Source organism: Anser anser (genome assembly GCF_964211835.1).
Source record: "Anser anser genome assembly, chromosome: 6".
NCBI lineage: Eukaryota > Metazoa > Chordata > Aves > Anseriformes > Anatidae > Anser > Anser anser.
In genome coordinates, this window is record NC_139726.1 from 39,877,200 (window position 1) to 39,897,949 (window position 20,750).

Here is a 20,750-nt window from a genome sequence, read left to right on the forward strand (position 1 = left end):
GATGTGGGTCAGTCCATGGCTGCTGCCCTGAACACAGCTAAAACCTCCAATGGGAGCCAATCTGGCTCTCTGCAGAGGTTCTGCAACACATCTGTGCCCCAGTCTTCAGCACATCCAACAGTGGATGTACTACCCAGGTTACTGCATCACCCATTAGCTTATGGCCAACTGCCTGGAACCAGAAAAGCTAGGGGGATCTCGTTACAAAAGGGGATTACAAAGAAGGGCAGCAACTATAAATGAACACTCATTGCTGGTGTTTCTCTGGGATGGGAATTACCCCAGTCACACAGAACTGCTCAAGTGTTTGGCGTTAAAACAAAGTGAAATTAATTTTTTGGAGTGTTCTTGACCCAACATCCCTGAATGCCCCATCTCTAAGTCACGAGCAAAAAGGCTCAAGCAGGTGGAGCACATGCAAGGTTTCCACAACATCTGATGTAGGGCCTTACGTTCTCACCCTTTGCTGGGAAGCCTCAGTAACTCAGAAAACCTGTGCAAGGAGGTTCAAGTTTCCCCCTCCCAGCCTTCACCTCCTCCACAGCTTACAGACTCATCATCATCATCATTATCACCACCACCACCACCCACACTTGCCCAGGAAGCACTCAGGCTCCTCCTCCTTCATCTGGATGTTTCCAGGACGAACCCACTGACCTGCTCCTCTCCTGTAGCTGTTCTTCTCCACCAGACCATCAGGAGGCTTTGCGCAGCCCATCTCCCTGGCGGGCTGCACAAGGCCAGCACGCGTCCAAAAGCTGTGCAACTCCTGGCCTGGGAGGCCACTGGAAAACAGCTCTTTCTCTTGCCTTGCAGAGCACATACTCCTTGTCTCCAAAGTGCTTCATTACCTGTTAATTAACAGAGAGCCTTCTTAATCCCTGGCAGCACAGCAGTGTGACAGCCTCAGATGGGCTGGGTCAGCCCGACCCATCACATCATCCCCTCCCCAAGACACCTTGGGATGTTTAAGCAAGCGACCCCATCCTGCACACCCACCTGGTCAGGCCGCACAGCTGAGCGAACCCCTCTCAGGGCTGGTGGCAGCTGCCCTAGCCCTCCTGCGAGGTGCTGCTTCCCCAAAACACTTCTACCCCATGGTTCAAGCAACTTGCTTTTCCTTGCGCATCTTATGGCTGTGCTTTGAACAACAGGAACAAAATCACCATAGCGGTACATTGCGAGTTCCTTGGCTTCCGTGGGAACGCTGGAGCACCAACAGGATGTTGCAGTGGTTGATACGTTCACTTACATGGCCATATGCAGCATATACTGCATTTCACCCCATATATCTATTTGCAAGACAATATGCTCTACTTATCCATAGAACCTTAACAAACGTTACATCAGGAAAAAAAAAAAATTGCAGAGGGTGAGTGCCTGTTAATCATAAGCTAAAGGGGAAAGGAAAAATTTTAAGTGAGATATAAAGGGAGGAAGTGACTCAGTGGGTGGGAGGGAGGGGACAAGCGTTCCAGACAGATGGGACATGAATAACTTTTCCATCTCCCTCTCTCTCTTCTCTCCCAAGTCTTGAAGAAACTGCTGTGTTGAAATAGTCAGTCATTAACTATTTGATGAGGTTTTAAAATCTGAACTGAATTCACTGAATGTAACCAACTATTATTACAGGGTCTGCATCACAGCAATGCAAGTGTTGGAGCCCTTTGGCAAGCCATAGCGGTGAAGGCAGGACCGAGCACTCGGCAGGAAAAGCCACTAAATGGCGTCAGCTGTTCAGCTCCACTCAGCCCTGGTAACGCCGAAGGAATCAAGAGCTGTAGCACTGGGCAAGCCTGCAGGCTGCCCGCGACCAGCACCATGCATCCATCGGTGCTGCCAGAACAGCCGCACAGCTCAGCCCATCATGTGCTCAGCCCACGGAGACAAAGACCTCCAGCGAAAGTCACTCGGGAGGAAACATCTGCGGTCCTCCAAAACCCCTCTCATTCTGGCTGTCTTCCTGCGGTCCAGTTCCTGGGGCAGATTCTTCCCCTGAACAGCATCCACCTCTTCAGAGGGCTGGGGCACAGGCAAAAATGCCCTCTGGTGCCAGGGCAAGGGCAGGGGGAGGCCAAGAGCACTCCTAAGTTCCTCCACTGCCAAGGGGAACCGCTCCTGCTCAGTCCACCTTATGCTACAGAAACAGGCTCTGAGAAAAACTGAATGAAGCATTTCCTTTCCTGGATGCCAAAGGCTAATTGACCAGCACGAGACCTGCTGAACTTGGTGGAACCTGGGCAGATATAATCACTCAGGAGAGCCAAAAACCAATTAACTGAATGGCTTCAGCTGGTTTGACGTCTGCCTCTTTATTCAAAAGCAAAACTAAGATCAATTTCTTAATATGCTCTGTAATATCTGCTATTCCTTCCCTCTCATTATTATTATTAGCATTGCAGCAGTGTTTTGTGCATGTAATGAAAGAGTACAACAAGTGCTGGAGTGGCCTGTCTGGTAGAGATAGAGTGGGTGAAGTCTCAAGCCAAACGATGATCTACATATAGAGGTATATAAAACAGGAAGGCTAGACAAGCCCTCCTTAGCACAGGCCCATCAGGTCCTGAGGGGATTCTTAACGCAAGGTAAGAGCCTACCCCCTGCTGATCACTTTTACCTCTTGCTTGCACAAGGAAAAGACAAAAAATTCCTGCTTTACACTCACCCTGCATGGCTGTGGCAAGGCTTGGCCTGCCCAGCACCACCACAAGGGCCACGGCCTCACCCCAGCTCTGCGAGCTCTGCCGTTGCTGCCAACAGGCAGAGGCCAGTAGGCGCCTGCCCACCGGCACAGAACCCAGAGCCCAGCCACTCGGCAGCCCTGCCGCCGTGACAGCACGTGGCAGGCAGGGGACGTGCACGCAGAGGAGACTAACCTCCAGCAGCGGGCTGGGGCAGGTGATGCTTTCATCTGCCATCCACCAGAGCCCCAAGAAACTTGCTCCTCAAATCCCACTGCATTGCCCGGCAGTTCCCCTATGTGTTTTGCTTTTGAAATTGCAGGTTCCTTCTCCCTCTGCACCTACATCGCTAACTGAAACTACATTCCCTTTGTCAGAAAGACATCAGCACTCTTTGCAGTCTTCTCTCCTAAAGTATAGCAAGAAATAGTACAGCATCGTACAAATTCCTCCCCTCCTCCCAATTCCTCCTTTTCTCCTCCCCTGAAATTAGGGCGACTTGGAGATAATGATCTCACCCGTGAAGATACAAACAGCATCATCTACATTTTTCAGCATCTCCCACGTATACCATCACGTGTTAACAGGCAGCCTTCTGGTGAACGTGCAGGCTTCCCTTTTGGATGCGTGACTCTGTACGGCCCTGAGAAAGATCCCTCCAAAACAGCAGCAGCAAGACTGCATTCATTTCTCTCATATGCATTTTAGCTGAGAGTGTTTTACCAGACTGCAAAACAAGCAAATCATTGCAGAATAGGTCCTTGAAGAAGAAACTGAGAACTACAAGGACAGGGATGATGCCGGAAGCCTTTTTTTTTAAGGAGCTGTAGATGGATAATTGTCCAAGACAGACTGGCTTGTTGACTTTCTCACAGCAAAAGGCAGAGGGACGTTTAATTGATTTTAGCCTGTAACTAAACATATACTTCTTTCAATATAATGAACAGCAATGCTACAATACTGCTATCCTAATGTAAATTGATCCACTACAGATGAGTGTTTAGATCAATGTGTGATGTCCTCATTGGAAATAAAACTGTTTGCTCAAGATTGCTATAAAGACAATGGGCACTGATAGACGATATTTATATGACAAGGAATGGTGCCTGAAGAGGATATTGCCAAGACCATGTCATCAATTATGAAGCCAACATTCACCCAACAGCCATGCACGCATTTTTAGAGGCAACACAACAGCAAGAAAGATCCCAGTGCCTTTGAGATAAAACACAAGAGGAACTAGAACAGCCAAGGGTCTCTTCAAAGCCAGAGTCATGTTCGTAACTGTACACAGTGACAGAAGTCAGCCAAAGAAACAAAAACACCCACTAAAATTTCACATGCCAAATCCCCGTGAGTCTTGCAAGGTTATGAGAGCAGGCACTCCCCAAGTGCTTCTTTCGAGCACTCCCAAGCAGCCCAGGTGCAGCAAGGTGGGTAAGGGATGATCAAAGGGAAAACATTTAAGGCACGAGGCCTACTTATCATCCTTCCCTCTGTGGGATGACCCTTTGGTGGCAAATGTCCCCAGCCAGGGCAAAACTCAGGGCTGAGCAGGTTGGCACAAGTGTGCTTACTGCTGCCGGTGCTGTAATCCCACTCGCTTTCCAGCATGGAAACTGCTGGAAAAAAACTACTTCCAGCCTCAGACAGAGAGGTACGAGCAGCCATGGTCCCTGGCCAGGGTAGGCAGCGCCAATGCTCATGTAGGGCTGAACAATGCCATTTGCCCAGCCACGCTATACTACGTATACGCACAACCCGCGTTTTGTCATCTCCGTGCATTTAGGAAGAAGTTACTCCCACTACCTTCCAAGTCACTTGTGATTAACACGTTTCTCCCGCTAGTAGCTATAATTGTGGCCTTTCATTACCTCACTCATGCGGGGCATTTTCTTTTCTCCCTCGTGTGCCAAAGAGGTTTTCTAAGAGCCGGAGTACGGGCTCACCTTCCCGCTGGATCGCGTCCCAGCCATTCATTACTGGGGCAACTGCAAGCACTTCTTCTAGGGATGGGCTCTGCTTTTGAAGCACGCTGCCAGGGCCCATCGGGGCGCTCGGTGGGACAGGGCCGGGCTACGCCATCGCCCTGCCCAGGAGCAGCGGACCCGTGCCCACCTCACGCCGGCCGGGGCAGTGCGGGAGCCGGGAGGCCCCGCATGTGATCAGAGGGCACCGCGACGACCTAAAATGGCCGCCAGGGGTGACAAAATGGCCGCCACAGCACCTCCTTCCATGGCTCCTCGACGGAGAGCTCGCCCCCACCCCGGCTCTCGCCTCTCCCATTGGCTGGGGCTCGGCCGGCTCCGCTTCTGATTGGCTGTCCCGCGGCCCGCCTCGGCAGCCGCAGGGCAGGGCGGTGTGAGGGGCGGAGGGCGCAGCCGTACAGCCAGCCGTCCGGGCTGCGCCTGGCCTTGCCTTGGCCTTGGGCGATCCCGATGTGAGGGACAGCCGCGCAGGTGGGTGACTCCCCAGGTGCTGTGCCGCGGGGATCCGCCGGACTTGCGGCGGTAGGGTGGCACCGGTTAGGGCCAGCTGCTCCAGGAGCACTGGGTGAGGGTGCCAACCAGCCGGGCACAGCTGTGGTATGACAGGGCTCGCAGGAGATGCGGTTGCTGTCTATGAATGTGATGGGTGGCCAGAGGTCAGGAGGGGACACTGGGTGTGGAAAACTAAATGAAAGGACAATGTTGACACAGAACAAACGATGCTAAATAACTTGTGAAAATAGTGCCATTAAGGGAGTGATATTCTGCAACAGCCTTTAAATACAAATAGGAGAGAAAAACAGCCTTTAAATACAAACAGAGGAGACTCCTTCAGCTTGTGAAACTGATGGTTGAAGCCAGTGGCAGAGGACTGTGTTTGCTGGCCCCATCCTACCCGACTTTACTTGCAAGAGTCCCCTTCATGTCAGTGAGACCCATCTGTTCTGTCTTGTTCTTCTTCCCTGGAGCGGAAGCACATGCTGGACACTTCTGGGCATCCCTGGTGAGAAGTAGCTGAGATGGTGATAAACATAGCATGTACTTTCACCTCAGGGTAAAGAAATCCTAACCCACCCTGTGCCACTCCCATATCTCATTTGGTGAGAATTTGCTACTGAGTGCAACTACTGTTGATTAAGGTTGGTCACAAAATTCCTTTCCGAGAACATTTCATCAGAGTTCTTGACCCCATTATGTTGTCTCTCAGACTTAATGAGATGAAATGCTACAAATACGTAGCATGTTTGGAGAATGAAACTAGAACACACAGTGATAGGTAAAGTCTCAGTAGTAACAAATAACCTTTTCGTTAAAAGGACCCCTCCTCCTGTCATTATCTTGATACACTGTTAAAAGGAATAGAAAGGTGAACTCTGTCATTAGCAGAAGCAGATTTTTCCTTGAAATAGTCACAGCTAGCTTCAGTTGAACACTAAGATCTCAAGTCAGGAAAATTCATCTGATCAGAACAGCTACTTCAGAGGAAAAAAAAAAAAAGCACCCTTCAATACCTAGGACTTTTACACAGAAGATAAAAGCCTAACCAAAAAAATAAAGAAGGGAAAGCCAGCCAAATTCCCGTTAGAATATGGTACAGATCTAGCAGGGAGGAAAACCACCATTCAAACTGACTACTAAGGGCAGCAGTAGATTTTCTAGCTCTTGAGGTCTTCAAATCAAGACCAGACCCCTTCTGAAGGGTAAGTTATGCCACTCCTCTTAGGAGGAAGCAGATGTAGTGCCTGAGCAACCAACATGGGACAGAGGGGATGTGTCTTGCCTTGAGGACAGGGCTGGGAACCAGGACCCAACAGAGGTAAGCTGTTCAGCAGCAGAGCAGCCTTCCACACCCTGGCATAGTAGTGAGGTTTTATCCTTCCTCCCACTGCCTTTATTTCTTCTGGCTCCAGTGAACCACACCCACCAGTCAAGCAAGTCCAGCATTTGGCCATCAGCAATCACAGTTTTGGGGAGGGGGAAGTTAGCACAAATCTCTGTTTGAACTGCTACTGTTGCTCCCTCACCCAGATCATATTTTTGACTGAGGTAGGGCTGACTCACCCACAGCACGCTCTCTGGTTGGCAAGCTCCCCGCTGTCTGCACTGCAGCCAAGGTGTGAGCACGCAGGTTTCCTGCTATCGCAGTGAGATGGGGCTCTCACACTCCTGAGCTGTCTGTATGTGACCAAAAAGAAGGACATGTGACAGGGGCACCAGAGCCACCCTTTCCAGCCTTCTTTGAACTTGCCCAAAGGTTTCAAGGGTGGCCTGCGTTTGCTGCTCCCTGTTGGCTTTGTCACATTGCCTGCTCTCCAACTCTCAGGCTGCCAGCATCTCTCCCCTGGATGACTTGGCTTGTGTTATTTCATGTTAAAACCGGTATGTTTTTTTAATGGCTATAAATAAGTTAAAACTGCATCTTTAATTAATCACTGCACTTCATAGTGTAAGTGGAGCTTTTTTGTAATGACTTGTTCATGATTTTAAGATGCCATTTGCTCACTGTCAAACATATCTAGCTTTTATCCCTGAAAGTTTAACAGGTTGGGGATAGAAACAAAATTTCATCAATGGAGGATTCTAATCCATTTAATCTAGTGCAAATAATTGGTTACTAAGTGGGAAGAGATTGAACAGCTACTTTTATCTAAGCAACAATGAACTTCAGGCAATAGACAGTATGTTCATAATCTTAAAAACATTTTAAACTAATCTTAAAATGTTTATTTTTCACTCACACAGGTTTGAAATCGGAAATACATATGTCCGGATGACTAAAACATGAAAAACAGATAGGAGCAGCAGCATGTAAAGTATAGAGAAGTAGAAGCATTAATAGAAATATTTCTGCTATTGTAGCTATTAAATGATTTTTTTTACGGTTTGGAAGAAGAACCCATATGTTTAAAGGATTTTTCCCCCCAATTAAAATAATATTTAGAGAAAGACACACGCACACACAGAGTGCATGCATAAACTTGTCTATCAGCAAAGTGAGGGCTGCTAATCCTTTTGTTTCTCGCCCCACCGGAAAGCAGAAAAGGGCACCTAATCCAACACCATCGACATCTTCACAGCACCTGCCTGGGGCATGGGCATTTTCAAAGGCTGGTTCATTCTCTCTGCCACCTCCCACACCCACTGAGGCCTGTGGAAACCCAGCCTAACTTTCCTGCCTCACACACTGGGACTTTACCAGCAGTTCAGAACAAAAAGTAGCTCACCAGTGCCAGGCTCCCAGTGTTCTGCAGTATGGACATTTCCTGGTACAAACAGGCCACATCTCTGGCAAGGAGATGTTTTGTTAAATCTGCCTTTGCCTGGTTAGTAGACCCTTTCAGATGTAGGGAGAACAGCTGTGCATTCCAGGGCGCTGCATGTGGCCAAATGCAGTTGTGCACAGCTTCTGAGTGCTGAGCCATTCCCTGAGCGGACAGACAGGCATGTGATTTTATTTGATCTCAAATTTAATTCAAGTGATGAGCAGGTGGCCAGATACCAAAAGATGTGGTTATTAACACCTTCCTCCCTCCATTATTTTTTCTCAAGGGAGCAAATAGATACTTTATATAGGATGTAAATGTGCCATAAGAAGAACTGCATTGCAACTATAGCAAAATATAAAACATTTTTAAAAATTGCTTTACCTTAATTCCTAGACAACGCAAGTCTGATGTGCAGTGTATGCTCTGTCTGCTAGGATTGAATCCATGCACTCACCACTTTGTTAGCTTAAGAATTTTGAGCAGTTTCTTCCATTTATCTGTATTCTCCCCAAAATCATTTCACACATTTCTCAGATACATCTATCCTTCTGGCATTCCTCTAGACACTCAGTAGGATGCCCTGCTATAAATATAATAAAGCCTTTTATTATGTCCATTAACCATGGACATGTGTGCTCCAAAAGTTTCCTGACACGCAGTCATTTGTGGCTTTTTAATTATAAACAGAAAATTTCTACCAGCAAAAGACAGCAGACTGGAAGTGGATCTTTATGGGTGTGTTTTGAGCATGTTTTTCAACAGGCCGACAGCACCCGCACCCTCTTTCAGATCCCATAGGAGACTCTCTGCGTGTGTACATACACGTACATAAGAAGCAAGTAACATGGCAGGTTGATCTTGCATGATAGGAATTTGTCGACTGTGCTGCCCCACGTGGGCTAATGGAGGTCTTTCAAACTCCAATAATAGCACTCTAATCAACTCTTTTTCCAACATGCAAATATTTCTCCCCTCCCATTTTTCAGACCTCATTCCTCTTGAACTCAGAAAAAAAAAAAAAAGCCCTGTAAATTACTTGACAAATTAAGTCATTTATTGAATGGGTTTTATTTCAACAACCAAAAAATTCTAACAGCCTAACAATGCACATAAGTTAAAAATTAATTATCACTTAGTGATAACAAAGATAAAGTTGATTTACATGGAAAAAAGAACATTTACAATATGTTAATCCTTATTCACATTGTTGATACCGCAATAAAACACATTTTGTTTGTTTTTTTTTTTTATTTCACAAAAAAAAGGCGGAAAATTGTGCTTTGTTAAGAGGCACTACAAGAAAAGTTTCTTTCTCCAAATAGATATTATATGATGGATATTGAATAAATAGACATATATGCATTGTAATTCGGAAAGTTCTGGCAAGACCACAGGCTAAAATGCCCACAGATTCACTTAGAACCACTGCAAAATTGGCAGTGAAATTTAAAATAAAAAGGCAAGACTCAGCATTGAAAAAATACCTAATAAAATTTTTGGTTGAAGTGTAAAAGATACCGAATGTTGATGCCATCATCAGATGAACAACCTAACATAGCTTGGCAAAATTCCGTTTCCTTTCAAATGTATGGAGTGATTTCAGCTACAGGATAAGAAGACAGTTTTGAAAGAGTAGCTCTGAGAGAAACATAAAGCAGCAACCATTGAAACTCTGATTAAAGCTGCAGCATACTACAGAAATAAAGGATGAAGAACAAAAGGGGTATTAAGTAAGCAACCCACCATCATCTTCCAAAGGTGTATGAAATTTATGCAGAGATACTCTTATGTTTCAAACATGAGTTTTGAAAAAAAAATCCCTTAAAAATTCCAGAGGTTACTGAGCAGCTAGAATTAGCTTGTATTGCAACGTCTTCTCCCTGTATATTGTCTGTTCTGAGTAAGTATCTACACATAGAGGTTTGTTTTTCATTTTTAACTCCTACCTTTTATACCTTTCAAATATATAAATAGTATTAACAGTTATATTACATTGCCTGGTGTAGTAAACAGAAAACAACTTTCAAAGTGATATTGCATGAGGTCTTTGTCAAGGTTACATGAAAAGCCCCTGTGAAGAAAAAAAAAAAAAATCAACCTAGAAACCTTGTTGGTACAGTTACGATTGCAATTTGAACAGGCATCTGAAATCAATCCAGCTGCAACAGTAGCGAAGGTGAGGTCTCTTCTTAGAAATCCTTGCACAGAAGTGAAAAGTAAATACTACTTGGTGTCTTCTGCGACAAGATGCTTCAAAACGGGTGGAAACTATAGTAGATTGCAGCTTTAGTGTTCAAACCATTGAAGAGTCAGTCAGTATTATTTCTGCTTTATGTAACGTTGTTGCTAGTTAGGTTGCTGCAAAACCCTTCAACAAGTGGGTGAGTGGGTGTGAAGGGCCTCCTGTCCCTGCAGCAGGGAGGCTGGAAAGCACTCATGCCTCGGGTGCTCTGCGCTGGAGGTGGGCTGCAGCTTGGGAGACCCGTGGCTGAAAACACTTCATTTCACTGGCACAAATGCGCAACACAGAGGAAGCCCAGCTAAAACAGAAACACAGGGGAAGCTGGAGAAGAGGGTGAATGGGAAATCACCAATGCAAACCCTTTATCTCTCAGCAATTTACCTGGACAGGACTGTTGGGATTGCGGTATTCCGTATCCCAATGTAACTTTACACTTGCATGTGTGTGTGTGTTTCACCTTAGTAAAAACAAAAAGCAACAATAAGAAGGAAGCTTATAAATTTTAAGATCTGAAACAGAGAACAGGTAAATAAAATCCACAGTAAAATGTGGTTCATAGTATGAATTCCATACATCAAATCTCAACATATTATTTTTCTTCTCTTTCTATAAAGACCTCATTAGCAGACAAGTCTTCTATGCACTGAACTACAGTTTTAGTCATTCTTACTCCCATGAAAATTCATCTGTTCACTACGGAAAGGACTATGGAGAGTGGAACATGCTGTATCCTTTTAAGTGTGCATTTTGTTTAAGGTACTTTAACTTACTAGTTTTCTTTTTAAGGTGCCCTGATTTGTTTTTCCATTTTCTCTCATTTTTCCTCTTTTCTTTTTTTGGCAGTGTTGATTTACATCTTTAAATACATACCTCAAAAATTATCCATCAAGTTGCCAGATAGGAAGCCATATAATAAAAAAAAAAAATCAGGGATAAACATAGAAAATAAATAGGAATTCAAAAATAGTCACCACACCCTGAGAGCAGGCGGCAGTTTATCAAAAAGCCAAAGCAACTCATTGTGAAGTGGTTTTAATACATAAACAAGTCTCATCTTTAAAGAACTCATTTCACAGTCTATACTTTCAGGCTGTAAAGTTCCGTCCCATGCAATTTTAATATATATATATTTTATGTAAATATATATATATACACACAAAGTTGTAAATTTTCATTCATTGATTTCATAGGACTTTTTCTTCCCATTTACTTGCTAGATGTCCCTTTCATAAGTGCAAGATTAATGAAGGCATAATCCTATGTGATTACAATGATTACTTCAGTCAGATGTAGGAAGTGTAACACTCAAGTGTCTGTGTCAAGGCGATGTCTGATTGGGCAATGCTGAATTAATTCAGTTTGCACATGGATCATGCGCAACAGAAACAAAAAGTAAAAAGAGAAAAAAATAAATCCTTGGATCAATGTATTGCTTTCTGTTTTCCTATCTCACATTATCTCTGGTCGATGTCCACTGGAGCTGCCTTGTTTTTGTCGGGGTTCTCTTCCTCAGGCTCCACTTTGTACATCTCCTCAGAGCCCTCCTCACTGTCGTTCTCCTCCGACTCTGTCAGCAGCTCCTCATCCTTGTACTCTGCCACATCAACCACTGTTCCCAAATGCTCTTTTAGCTTCCCATGGTGCTTTACGTGGTAACGTTGGTTCTGGAAGAATTTGATGATGGTGTGTTTGGGGAGATCCAGCTGAGCAGACAGGGTATGAATGGCTTCCTGATCAGGGTAGAGACCTACATCGTGGATAAAGCTTTGAAGGATACCTAGAGCTTCCAAGGATATCTTGGTACGGGATCTTGGCTTTTTGGCACAACTGTCCTCAGCAGGTGGAGGAGGTGCCTCTTCTCTAGGTGGGGAATTCTCCTTTGCAGGCTGGGACTGCTGTCTGTGCAGCACCTATAAGATTAAACAGACAAATATTTCATGTACACAGTGACCCCCCTTGGTGCTTGAGATAAGAGGCACTTGTACAGGTCTTTACACGGAGTCTAACTTCTATTTATGAAGAAAAGTACTAATCATTTCCCACTAGGTTTCTTACCATTAACTGTAACATTAGCTGTACCAGTAACTGCAGACTGAAAGGAGAAAGCAATATAAAAGATAAACAATGTAGGCAAAAATAGACATACAAATACAAAGTAAGTAATAAATACAAAATGTAGGTAATAAAAAGAAATATAGCCAAAATCAAAATTAAGTCAAAAGGTGTTGTAGTCTCTTTGTCACGACTGGCCAGTTGTCCCATCTCAGACAAGTCATTCTCCCTCTTTGCTCCTCCTCTGCCCCTTCGTTGTTTCCTCTTGTCTTTTTAGGCTAGAGAAACCATTTCTACAATATGCCAAGTACCACACAGACCTAATCAAATGCGAGACTGTGAGGTGCAACTTTATCGTGAATAATGATTTGTCATTAAAAATCCATCACAGCTGTTTTATGAAAAAATATATATATATATATATATAGAAGTCCAGAGATTTGATAAGAGTTCCTTCTATCAAGAGTGACATCACAGACAGTTCAGTGTTTGTTGTTTTTAAGCCAGATTTGATTAAATGCACCTCTTGTAAAGATTTCTCTGTTTTACATCTGTATTAATTTCACTAGTTGAAGAGTTCAAATAATTATATCCCTCCACTCTGAGAAAGCCTCTGGGCAAACATTTTCCAGTCTTGTAACTGATTTTCACCAGCAGTATCTCCTTTTCGGAAAGTTTAAAGAAAGCATATGTAACTCTTAATCTTCCTAACAGCCACTTAAAATGGCTGGGAAAGGCCCTTGTGCAGCCCTTTTTCCAGGAAAAAACAAACAAACAAACAAACAAACAACAACAACAACAAAAAACACTTGCTCTGAACTGCTAGAAATACAGAGGAACTACATATGCTTTCTTTAAAACCAAATCTATACAAGAGAAATTACCAGCAAAAATCCCCTACAGGATTGAAGATTCTATTTGCCCAGAGGTTTCGTCAGATGCAGGGAAATAATTATCAGAACTCAATGCTACAGAGCTAACTAAATCAATATGGATAAATATTTCCTTCCACAAATAAGAGGGAATTCTGGCTCTTCACCCAAAGAAGAAAATGTTTTTGCTGCAAACCATACCATCAAGAAAATCAACCCTACATTAAAGCTCTCTAAAAGGGAGAGAAAAAAAAAATAAATAAAATTTGCTGAGACCTTGCACTGAATTTTACACACATGCTGAACCCCTAGTAAAATCCTACTGTATCAGAGTTATTCATGCAAGAGGAAGTTCACTGTGGAATATCAGATTGTCAATACATGCAAATAAATAAAATGTCTCTGTGCTGAAGAGCCTTTTATTCATTTTCTTCATCAAACGCTGCTGTCATAATAATTTACAATACTAGCAATCTCCACAGTTTTTGAAGAGAATATGAAAGTCCCCAACAGCTTCCCACTGCGTAAGTTTGGCCGCGGAGCCGGACCTAGAGGAGATGCTGTGAAAACAACATGACTAACAGCCCAAGAAAGTGATTACGTTCCTCTTGCCCATGCCTTGTGGCAGCAGGAGGCACTTGGCAGGCAAAAAATGTCTCCAGCTGATGCTCAACACCAGTACAAGAGACATGGTGTCTCCATGAACAGCAGGTACAGGCGAGAGTGCACGTGTGTGGAGACAACTGCATGTCCTGATGACTGCAGCACAAGCCACTGCTGTGGCCACGGAGCAGTGCTCGTCAAAGTGGCAGAACGCATCCAAACAAGGAGGCAGCTCTTGGCAGCTCCACACAGTCACTTAAAAGCAGGTGCTGCCAGCACCGCCAGGCAGGTCTGAACAACTGTGGAAGATATGCTGCTGAGCAGAACTACAGATGTGTTCTGGTACCCATGGATTCACTTTCCTCCCAAGCACATAACCACTCCAGGCATAAAGAAATGGAAGCAAGCTCCATCGGGGGAGAGGAGAAACTCAAATGGAAATGCCGGGTATTCTGTTTTATGTTTTACTACATCTCATGCAATAAAAGAGCATAATGTTCCAATGAACTGAATAGCTCAGTTGCTCTTTGAGCATTTCTTTTTTGTCCATGGATTGTTTTCAAAGAGAAAGAGTGACGTTTTCAACTAGAGGCATTACAGATGAGGGTGGGTGAGATCCATACCAGCATCAGCAGGGAGCACTGAAAGCAGCAGAGCTGGGCTCGCTGACACGAGCTGAGGACCCAGCCCCATAAATTTGTACCACAGCCCCTACCTACATTATCTCCACTGTTGTGCCCTCTGGTCCTATCTCCTGACACCATAAGGCCCAGAGCAGCCAAAAAGAAAAGGATTTAACACCACAAACTTCCAGTGAATTTACAGCCAGTGTCATATGAAAAACCTCATGTAGCATTGCTAATCAGAAGCTGAATTCAAGTAGCAGCTAACACAGATAGAAACACATCCAGAAAGAGTGTGAATTATTCAGTTCATTCTTGTTGGAGTTGAAAGTCGTTTTTTTCCCCTTTTCAGCTGACAAATAGCATGAGAAATGATCCAGCCTGAAAAATGTTACAAGACTTCCAATCAAATATAACGATGAAAAAAATCCAACAATACAGGATCAGCAGCAGTAAAATGTTTAATTTGAAGGAGATGAAGAGATGCCTACAGCATCTATAAAGCAATCAACCAAAGAGGGCCGAGAGCGGGAGAGAAAGAATAATTTTACTTAACCCTTCTTTCTCTGGAGTGACCTCTCTACCCTTTTCCAAAGAGAAAAATACATAATGCAGAGGATATCAATGTAAAAAATCAGAGGAAAAAAAAAAAAAAAGGCGGCTTATTTGCCTTACTGTTTTCTTAAATAACACAAAACCCTAAAGCTACTCTTGCACCACATAAATCTCATGTTTTCAGTGACTTCTAGGGGCTTGCTCCAGATTTCTAATGGCACTAACAATGGATTTCAGTGATAAGACATTATCCATATACACACACACAGATGTATAAACGAACAGACCTTCGTTCAGATCTAGTCTGTGACTAGTTTTATACTTCCTTTCAATAATATGGGCCATTTAGTACAAAAGTGCATGTTTTTCTATGCGAAATAGATCAACAGTTGAGGCACATGATACAATATGAAATCCATATTACCTTTAGGTTAAATATTTGCTTTCAACTATGTTTGTAAAATGCACTGATTTGGTCAATTTTCTTCCTTCATGTCTGGCTCTGCACGCCACATCCCCATGAAGGAAACTGACCATTTTTGGTGGTTTCAGATTTTACAGATTTTGGGGTCATTATTACACTCTTAAATCCACAGGTAAAATTTCCACCAACTTCACACACTGTTGTACACACCCGGCCATACACTCTGTATTTTGGGTCAGTGCTGTTCTGCTGCTCTACTGCAAAAAAAGAAAACCCCACTGATTCTTTTGTGCTTAGAGTACAGGCTGTAGCACATTTTCCAGTGCAGCTAAACCCTCCCAAATTATGGTCTGAACCTACCACTAAGCACCCCGCATATAGTGGGGCTTCAAAGAGAAGGTACAAAAATGACGGCCAGATGCAGCTTTCCTTTTCCCAAGGCCAGCTGGTGCTGGGCTCACAAGGGGCACACACCGGCGTAGGCTCCCCCTGCCCCCTTTCCCACTCACCTCTCCCACCTCCGTGCCTTCCCCAGCGCAGCCCCAGGGCTGCCTTCCCCTCATCCCACTCTGCTGCCAAGTTCAGCTCACCATCTGTTCCCCTCACTGAAAAATCCTCTGTGGGCTCCTGCCATCCCACCTCTGCTTTCTGCCCTCCTTTGCCCTTCCCCACTGCTCCCTGGCCACAGGTGGGGGCAGCCTCCTGCTCCACAGCCACCACCATCTGGAGCTGACTTCCCCTTCCCTCCCTCCCTCCCTCTCTCCCTCCCTCCTCACCATCTCCCCATCTACTTTTGAATCAAATGTGAAGATATAGATTTCCTTCCATGCCCACAGGACTTATTTTTTCCATCCCTTCCAGAGATTTCATTTTTAAACTCTACAGGCATCACTGTGTTCTCAGCATTTCAGAACAGAGCAGGTACAAAAGATGTTGCTTTATGAAGTTTCATTCAGGTAGATTTTAACCTCATAGACAAACTCATTTTTTCAAACAAATTAACCAGCCCTGGCAGAAAACTTGCAAGAAAACTAATATGATGGAAGTTGACTTTAAAAGATAAAATGACTAGTCTTAAATCACACTGTACTGAAATATGATTTGAAGGCCACAATGAAAACCAGCTGGAAGCCATATGTAAAATATAATAGTACATGCCTACAGGGAAGGAAGTGAGATATTGAATGATTAAGTTTAGGAGAGTATATAATGTAGTGTATCATTACGGGAGTGATCAGGATTACTTGTAATAAGCTAAGGGTTTGTGGTCTTTCTAAAATCCAAAGCCAAGAATTATTGGGGGGAAGGGATCACCGCACTGCTTCGCATGTATCTACTCCCCGTGTCTGGGGACATTCCTGCAGGAGAAACCTGACTTCAGCAGCCTGGGACAGCCATGTTCTGCAGAAAAGAGGTGAGTGAACCCAAACTGAACAAACATCACGTCATCAAAGTCTCTTTTCTTCACTGTATTTAATTTTGGCTGGATTCACTATCCCACTGGTGTTCACTTCCATCTTCACCCACTTTCTAGCTCGACCCAGACATGTGAACAAGGTGAGACACTAAAGGGGGCCAAACGGGATGCTGGAGCAGGGTACGCACATGCCCTCATGCACCCTCTGCCAGCAAAGCACTAGCTAACAACACTCCACAAAATGCCATGTTTTGTTGCCTGTGCAGCCATTGCAGCAGATTAGAAACAGGAACTGCATTTCTACATGGAAACCCCAAATTCTTTTGTTTTGTGCTGTGTTTCTCTTGTTCCTTTTGCAGACAGGATTAGCCATGTGAGCTCCTTTCCAACAGGAGATGGTTTGCTGAGATGATGAGGTGTCCCTTACTATTAAAAACATCAAAAATGTAAAATTCTTGGAAGATGAGATTGTGCTTTAGAAACAGACACTGCACTTCAGGCTACCTTTTCATCTTCCCTCCACACGTACACCACTCTCACAGCCAACCATGACACTGTTATATCACACCAAAAGACTTTCATGCCAAAGAGAGTACGGTTTTAGCCAGCTTAAGGAGCCCGAAATAAAGGCCAGAAAGAATGCCCACACAGCAAAACATGTGTTCAGTACATCTTTTTGGTACATCTAACACCAGCCACCCATCACATCCCTTACAAGCATTCACAACTAGTGAGCAGGATTTGCCACCAATTGGACTCAATGCAAAAACGGCTTCACTATGTACTTGGCCATGCAAGCAAGTCCTTTGGAAAAGCTCCTTCCCAGTGACTTGCTAAAGTTAAATAGAGGGTGGGGGACAAGCTAAAACAAGGTGTTCAGCTACACTTTGCTGAGACCTGCAGATGGAATTTGCAACAGTTTACCTTTGCAAGCCAAGAGCTCCCAGGCAGCACTGTCAGTGCCTGGCTATCTGCTAAGAGTTTACTTGAGACAACCTCCATCACCTTTCAAAGAAACCTTATACTAGAAGGATGTACTGTCTATCCCTCATAGCATATCTTACAGGAATAATCTGTGGGAGATTATCTATTCAAACAAACAACCTTACACCCATTACCCCCGGTCTTTGGCAGCTTATCTTCGTATATGAAAATGTGCGAGAACAGAACACAACAAACTGCTGCAATAAACAAGATTGCACCCTGACAGCCTCCCAGGCCGGGGGTGACACTGGCAAGAGCATTAATTAGATACAATCACTGTGCCAAGACACTTTACAGGTTTACTAGGAATGTCCGTACAAGAAACTGTAGCAGAAGTTACAACTTGCACCTGTGTTCATTTCTTTCCTTTAAGAAATGTGGTTGTTAGACTACCTTTTTTTTTTTTTTTTTTTCCCCTTGCAAAAATGTATTCATTTAGGTAAATGTTTCAACACTAGTCTGAGCCCCAAATTAAGTATTTTTGTTGGGCTCATTCTCACAGTGGTGATTTCACACCTTGACATCATAAAGCTGTGTTAAAGACTGCGGTTTAGTTTCCTTGCTTTTCTCGGATTATACAGTCTCCTAAGGTCAAAACTCAGGAAAATCCAAAACTGTTATTAAAAAAGAAAAAGTATCTATGAAGTGATGACAAATTGCAGACTACAGGTGTTAGATTACATTTTGACTTCAGGCAGGTTTAATATACTTTAGTTTCCTTTTACAATTGCCCTTAGCAGGTACTGTTATCAGTAAGGGATTTAAAAATATATATATGGTACTCAATAAAAGAAGACTGTGTCAAAAGAAATCAATATGAGAGTGCAAAATGGTAGGAAGTCTGACATGGATAAATATGTTCACTTTCATCTAACTTCAGTCCAAGCTTCTTTTAATTTTGTGACTCAAATACTAACAGCACATCCTGTGCATTTTCCAATGCAGTTTAGTAATTGCTTCACAAGGGTAAACACCATTATTACAGATAATTATAATACATGTTTGTGATATGATGTGCCCCATCTCATGCAAGCCAGACCAAATCTTTATGAGCTGTTGGCTAGAACAGCTTGTAACCCAGGAGCCCTGGGTCCTATTTAGCTGCAGAGACAAAGCATTCACACAGTAAAAAAAAATTCCTGAATATTCAGATCTTTCCTGCCACTGTTCATCTGCTACTGACCACCACTGAAGCCAGAATATTGGATCAGACAAACGCTATGTCCTAAATCTCCCAGCTCTGAGGTACAATTCTTTCTCTGAGCCACGCAAAAAGGGGAATAAGAAGGAAATATGAAGAAAGAAATGAGTTCCACAGGGAATTCAAACTCAAAGGCAAGTTTGTTTTCCAGACTGGAATGTGAACTGGTTGAAGCGACACATTTCAACATCTTTGGAGCACACTCTCCACATGCTTCTCTTTGCTTTACGGCAGTCGTGTTGCTTAAGGGCAGGAAATAGACAGTGATCTGAAAATATGGCAAGCACTGAAAAAATACCCTGTCTCTGAAACAGTGGTCCAATCCTGCAATTCTCCTCCAGGATCAAACTATCAAAAATGGTCAAAAAGAGTCAAAAGAGATAACAAAGAAATGAAAATTTGAAAAAATAGTTAAACTTTCAGTTGTGTATTGCATTTGCCACCACACAAAAGTGACAGCATAAGCATTAGCACAATGCAATTAATCTTGACTTACAGGCGGGAGGGAAGGTGTCTGCTCCCTGCACCCCCACACACGCTGCTCCCTTTAATGCTACCAGGAGCTTAGCATGCATCAAAGAGCAAATACACCACAAAACATTTTTAAGTGCTATCATCACTGGAGATAAAACGTAAATTACAGCCTGATTACAATGCGCTGCTAAGAGGCTGCATGTGCAGCATAGCTCACAGTGATGACTGGAGATGACCAGATAACTTTTGGACAGGTCTTAAGGTTACTGTAAAACATCTGTGCGTAGGAATCTGTTCTCATCTTTGCTTTTCTTTCCTGGAGCTGTGGAGCTGCTATCTGCACAGTTGTTTGAAGAATGTTTACAAATCAGCTTGACAAAGGGAAAAAAAATTCTGCCATCACTTGACCACAATCATGATCTTATTCTTCAGTAATGCGTGGTTTATTTCCCTTTCCTGATCTCTGCTAATAGACAGCACGTGCCTACACAATAGCCACTATTTTGTCTGTATAATATTAAAAAAATAAATCACAAAACTCTGACAATGCAGAGCAATGTCCCGGTGTTTCCTGGGGTAACTGTTCTCTCTCGAACGCTAACACAACTCTTCCCACAAAAGCACAGGCACAACTTTCATTGCTGTGCAAGTGCCTGAGAACTGGCTGATTTTATGGGCTAGCATAAATGAGCTCATGCTGATGAACGTTAGTGGATTAGCTATGCATTTCCCATCTTTGGCTGGTTTAAGCCAGATTCTTAGCTTAACTGCATAGTAACTGCGCAATAGTGAATATCCATCCCTTTCTCAAGTATCTAGCTGCAGCCTGGAAGTGTTGTAAACAAATACTATTTAGCCCACAGGTGGAGCCAGCACATACCTACTGTATAAATACACAACCGGCCGGCTTCAGTCCGGCTTCTGCTGGCACAAGCCAGGGTGCTGGTGACAGAGAGGCCAATGTGTCCAGGAAGCGTTGCACAACGCCTCTGCAGACTCTCTCCTGAAGGCATCGGTGATGGATGGCTCCATTGTCTGGGGATGGGGCATGGCCAGCACAGCTGGCACGAGGGCTGGCTTGCTTGCTGCATCCCCCAGCAGGCAGGCAGAACTCTGCCGGCCTTAAATAAGCCAGCAAAAGCTTCTCTTGCCTGTAACCTGCAGTAGCGAGGCAGCCTCACCCCACAAGGGAAAATGTAACAGCCCCATAAAGGTTTGGAATGTTCTTCTACATGGTGACGCTAACTGGCGTCCCACCCAAGAGGGACTTTGAACACAAGTGTATGTGCACTGAGGGCCCCAGACCCTTCCAGCTAACACTTACCTTCTTCAGAACACAACTGTGAGCTTTGTGGGCCTCTGACTTGG

The 20,750-nt window shown here is 44.0% G+C and overlaps 2 protein-coding genes and 2 long non-coding RNA genes across 10 annotated transcripts in view; 2 read left to right on the top strand and 2 right to left on the bottom strand.

The window, feature by feature from the left end:
• The window catches only part of LOC310902099 (uncharacterized protein), a 108,670-nt gene extending 101,886 nt beyond the window's left edge, over window positions 1–6,784 (bottom strand). For 2 of the 5 annotated variants that reach the window (XR_014586482.1, XM_083843079.1), the window contains exons 1-2: window positions 4,631–4,926; window positions 658–851 (exon numbers count right to left, since the gene is read on the bottom strand). Coding sequence is in view for 2 of the 5 variants with exons in the window: in XM_083843079.1 (XP_083699205.1) it covers window positions 658–851; window positions 4,631–4,730 (294 nt within the window). In the remaining 3 variants the exon portion in view is untranslated. Of the gene's footprint in view, window positions 1–657; window positions 852–4,555 lie in introns of all 5 variants that reach the window. The other 3 variants (XR_014586481.1, XR_014586483.1, XM_083843078.1) reach the window with 3 other exon arrangements.
• LOC310902110 lies at window positions 886–3,542 on the top strand. Its single transcript, XR_014586497.1, has 2 exons — window positions 886–1,372; window positions 1,633–3,542. It is a non-coding gene; the product is annotated as an uncharacterized lncRNA (long non-coding RNA).
• A 144-nt stretch (window positions 6,785–6,928) lies between the features above and the next one.
• LOC310902112 lies at window positions 6,929–10,903 on the top strand. Its single transcript, XR_014586499.1, has 3 exons — window positions 6,929–7,048; window positions 7,412–7,477; window positions 10,792–10,903. It is a non-coding gene; the product is annotated as an uncharacterized lncRNA (long non-coding RNA).
• SATB2 (SATB homeobox 2) overlaps window positions 8,985–20,750 on the bottom strand; it is a 135,874-nt gene continuing 124,108 nt past the window's right edge. For all 3 annotated transcript variants that reach the window (XM_083843039.1, XM_083843038.1, XM_083843040.1), the window contains one exon: window positions 8,985–12,087. In XM_083843039.1, coding sequence (XP_083699165.1) covers window positions 11,632–12,087 — 456 coding nt within the window. In that variant the 3' untranslated portion in view covers window positions 8,985–11,631. The remainder of the gene's footprint in view (window positions 12,088–20,750) is intronic.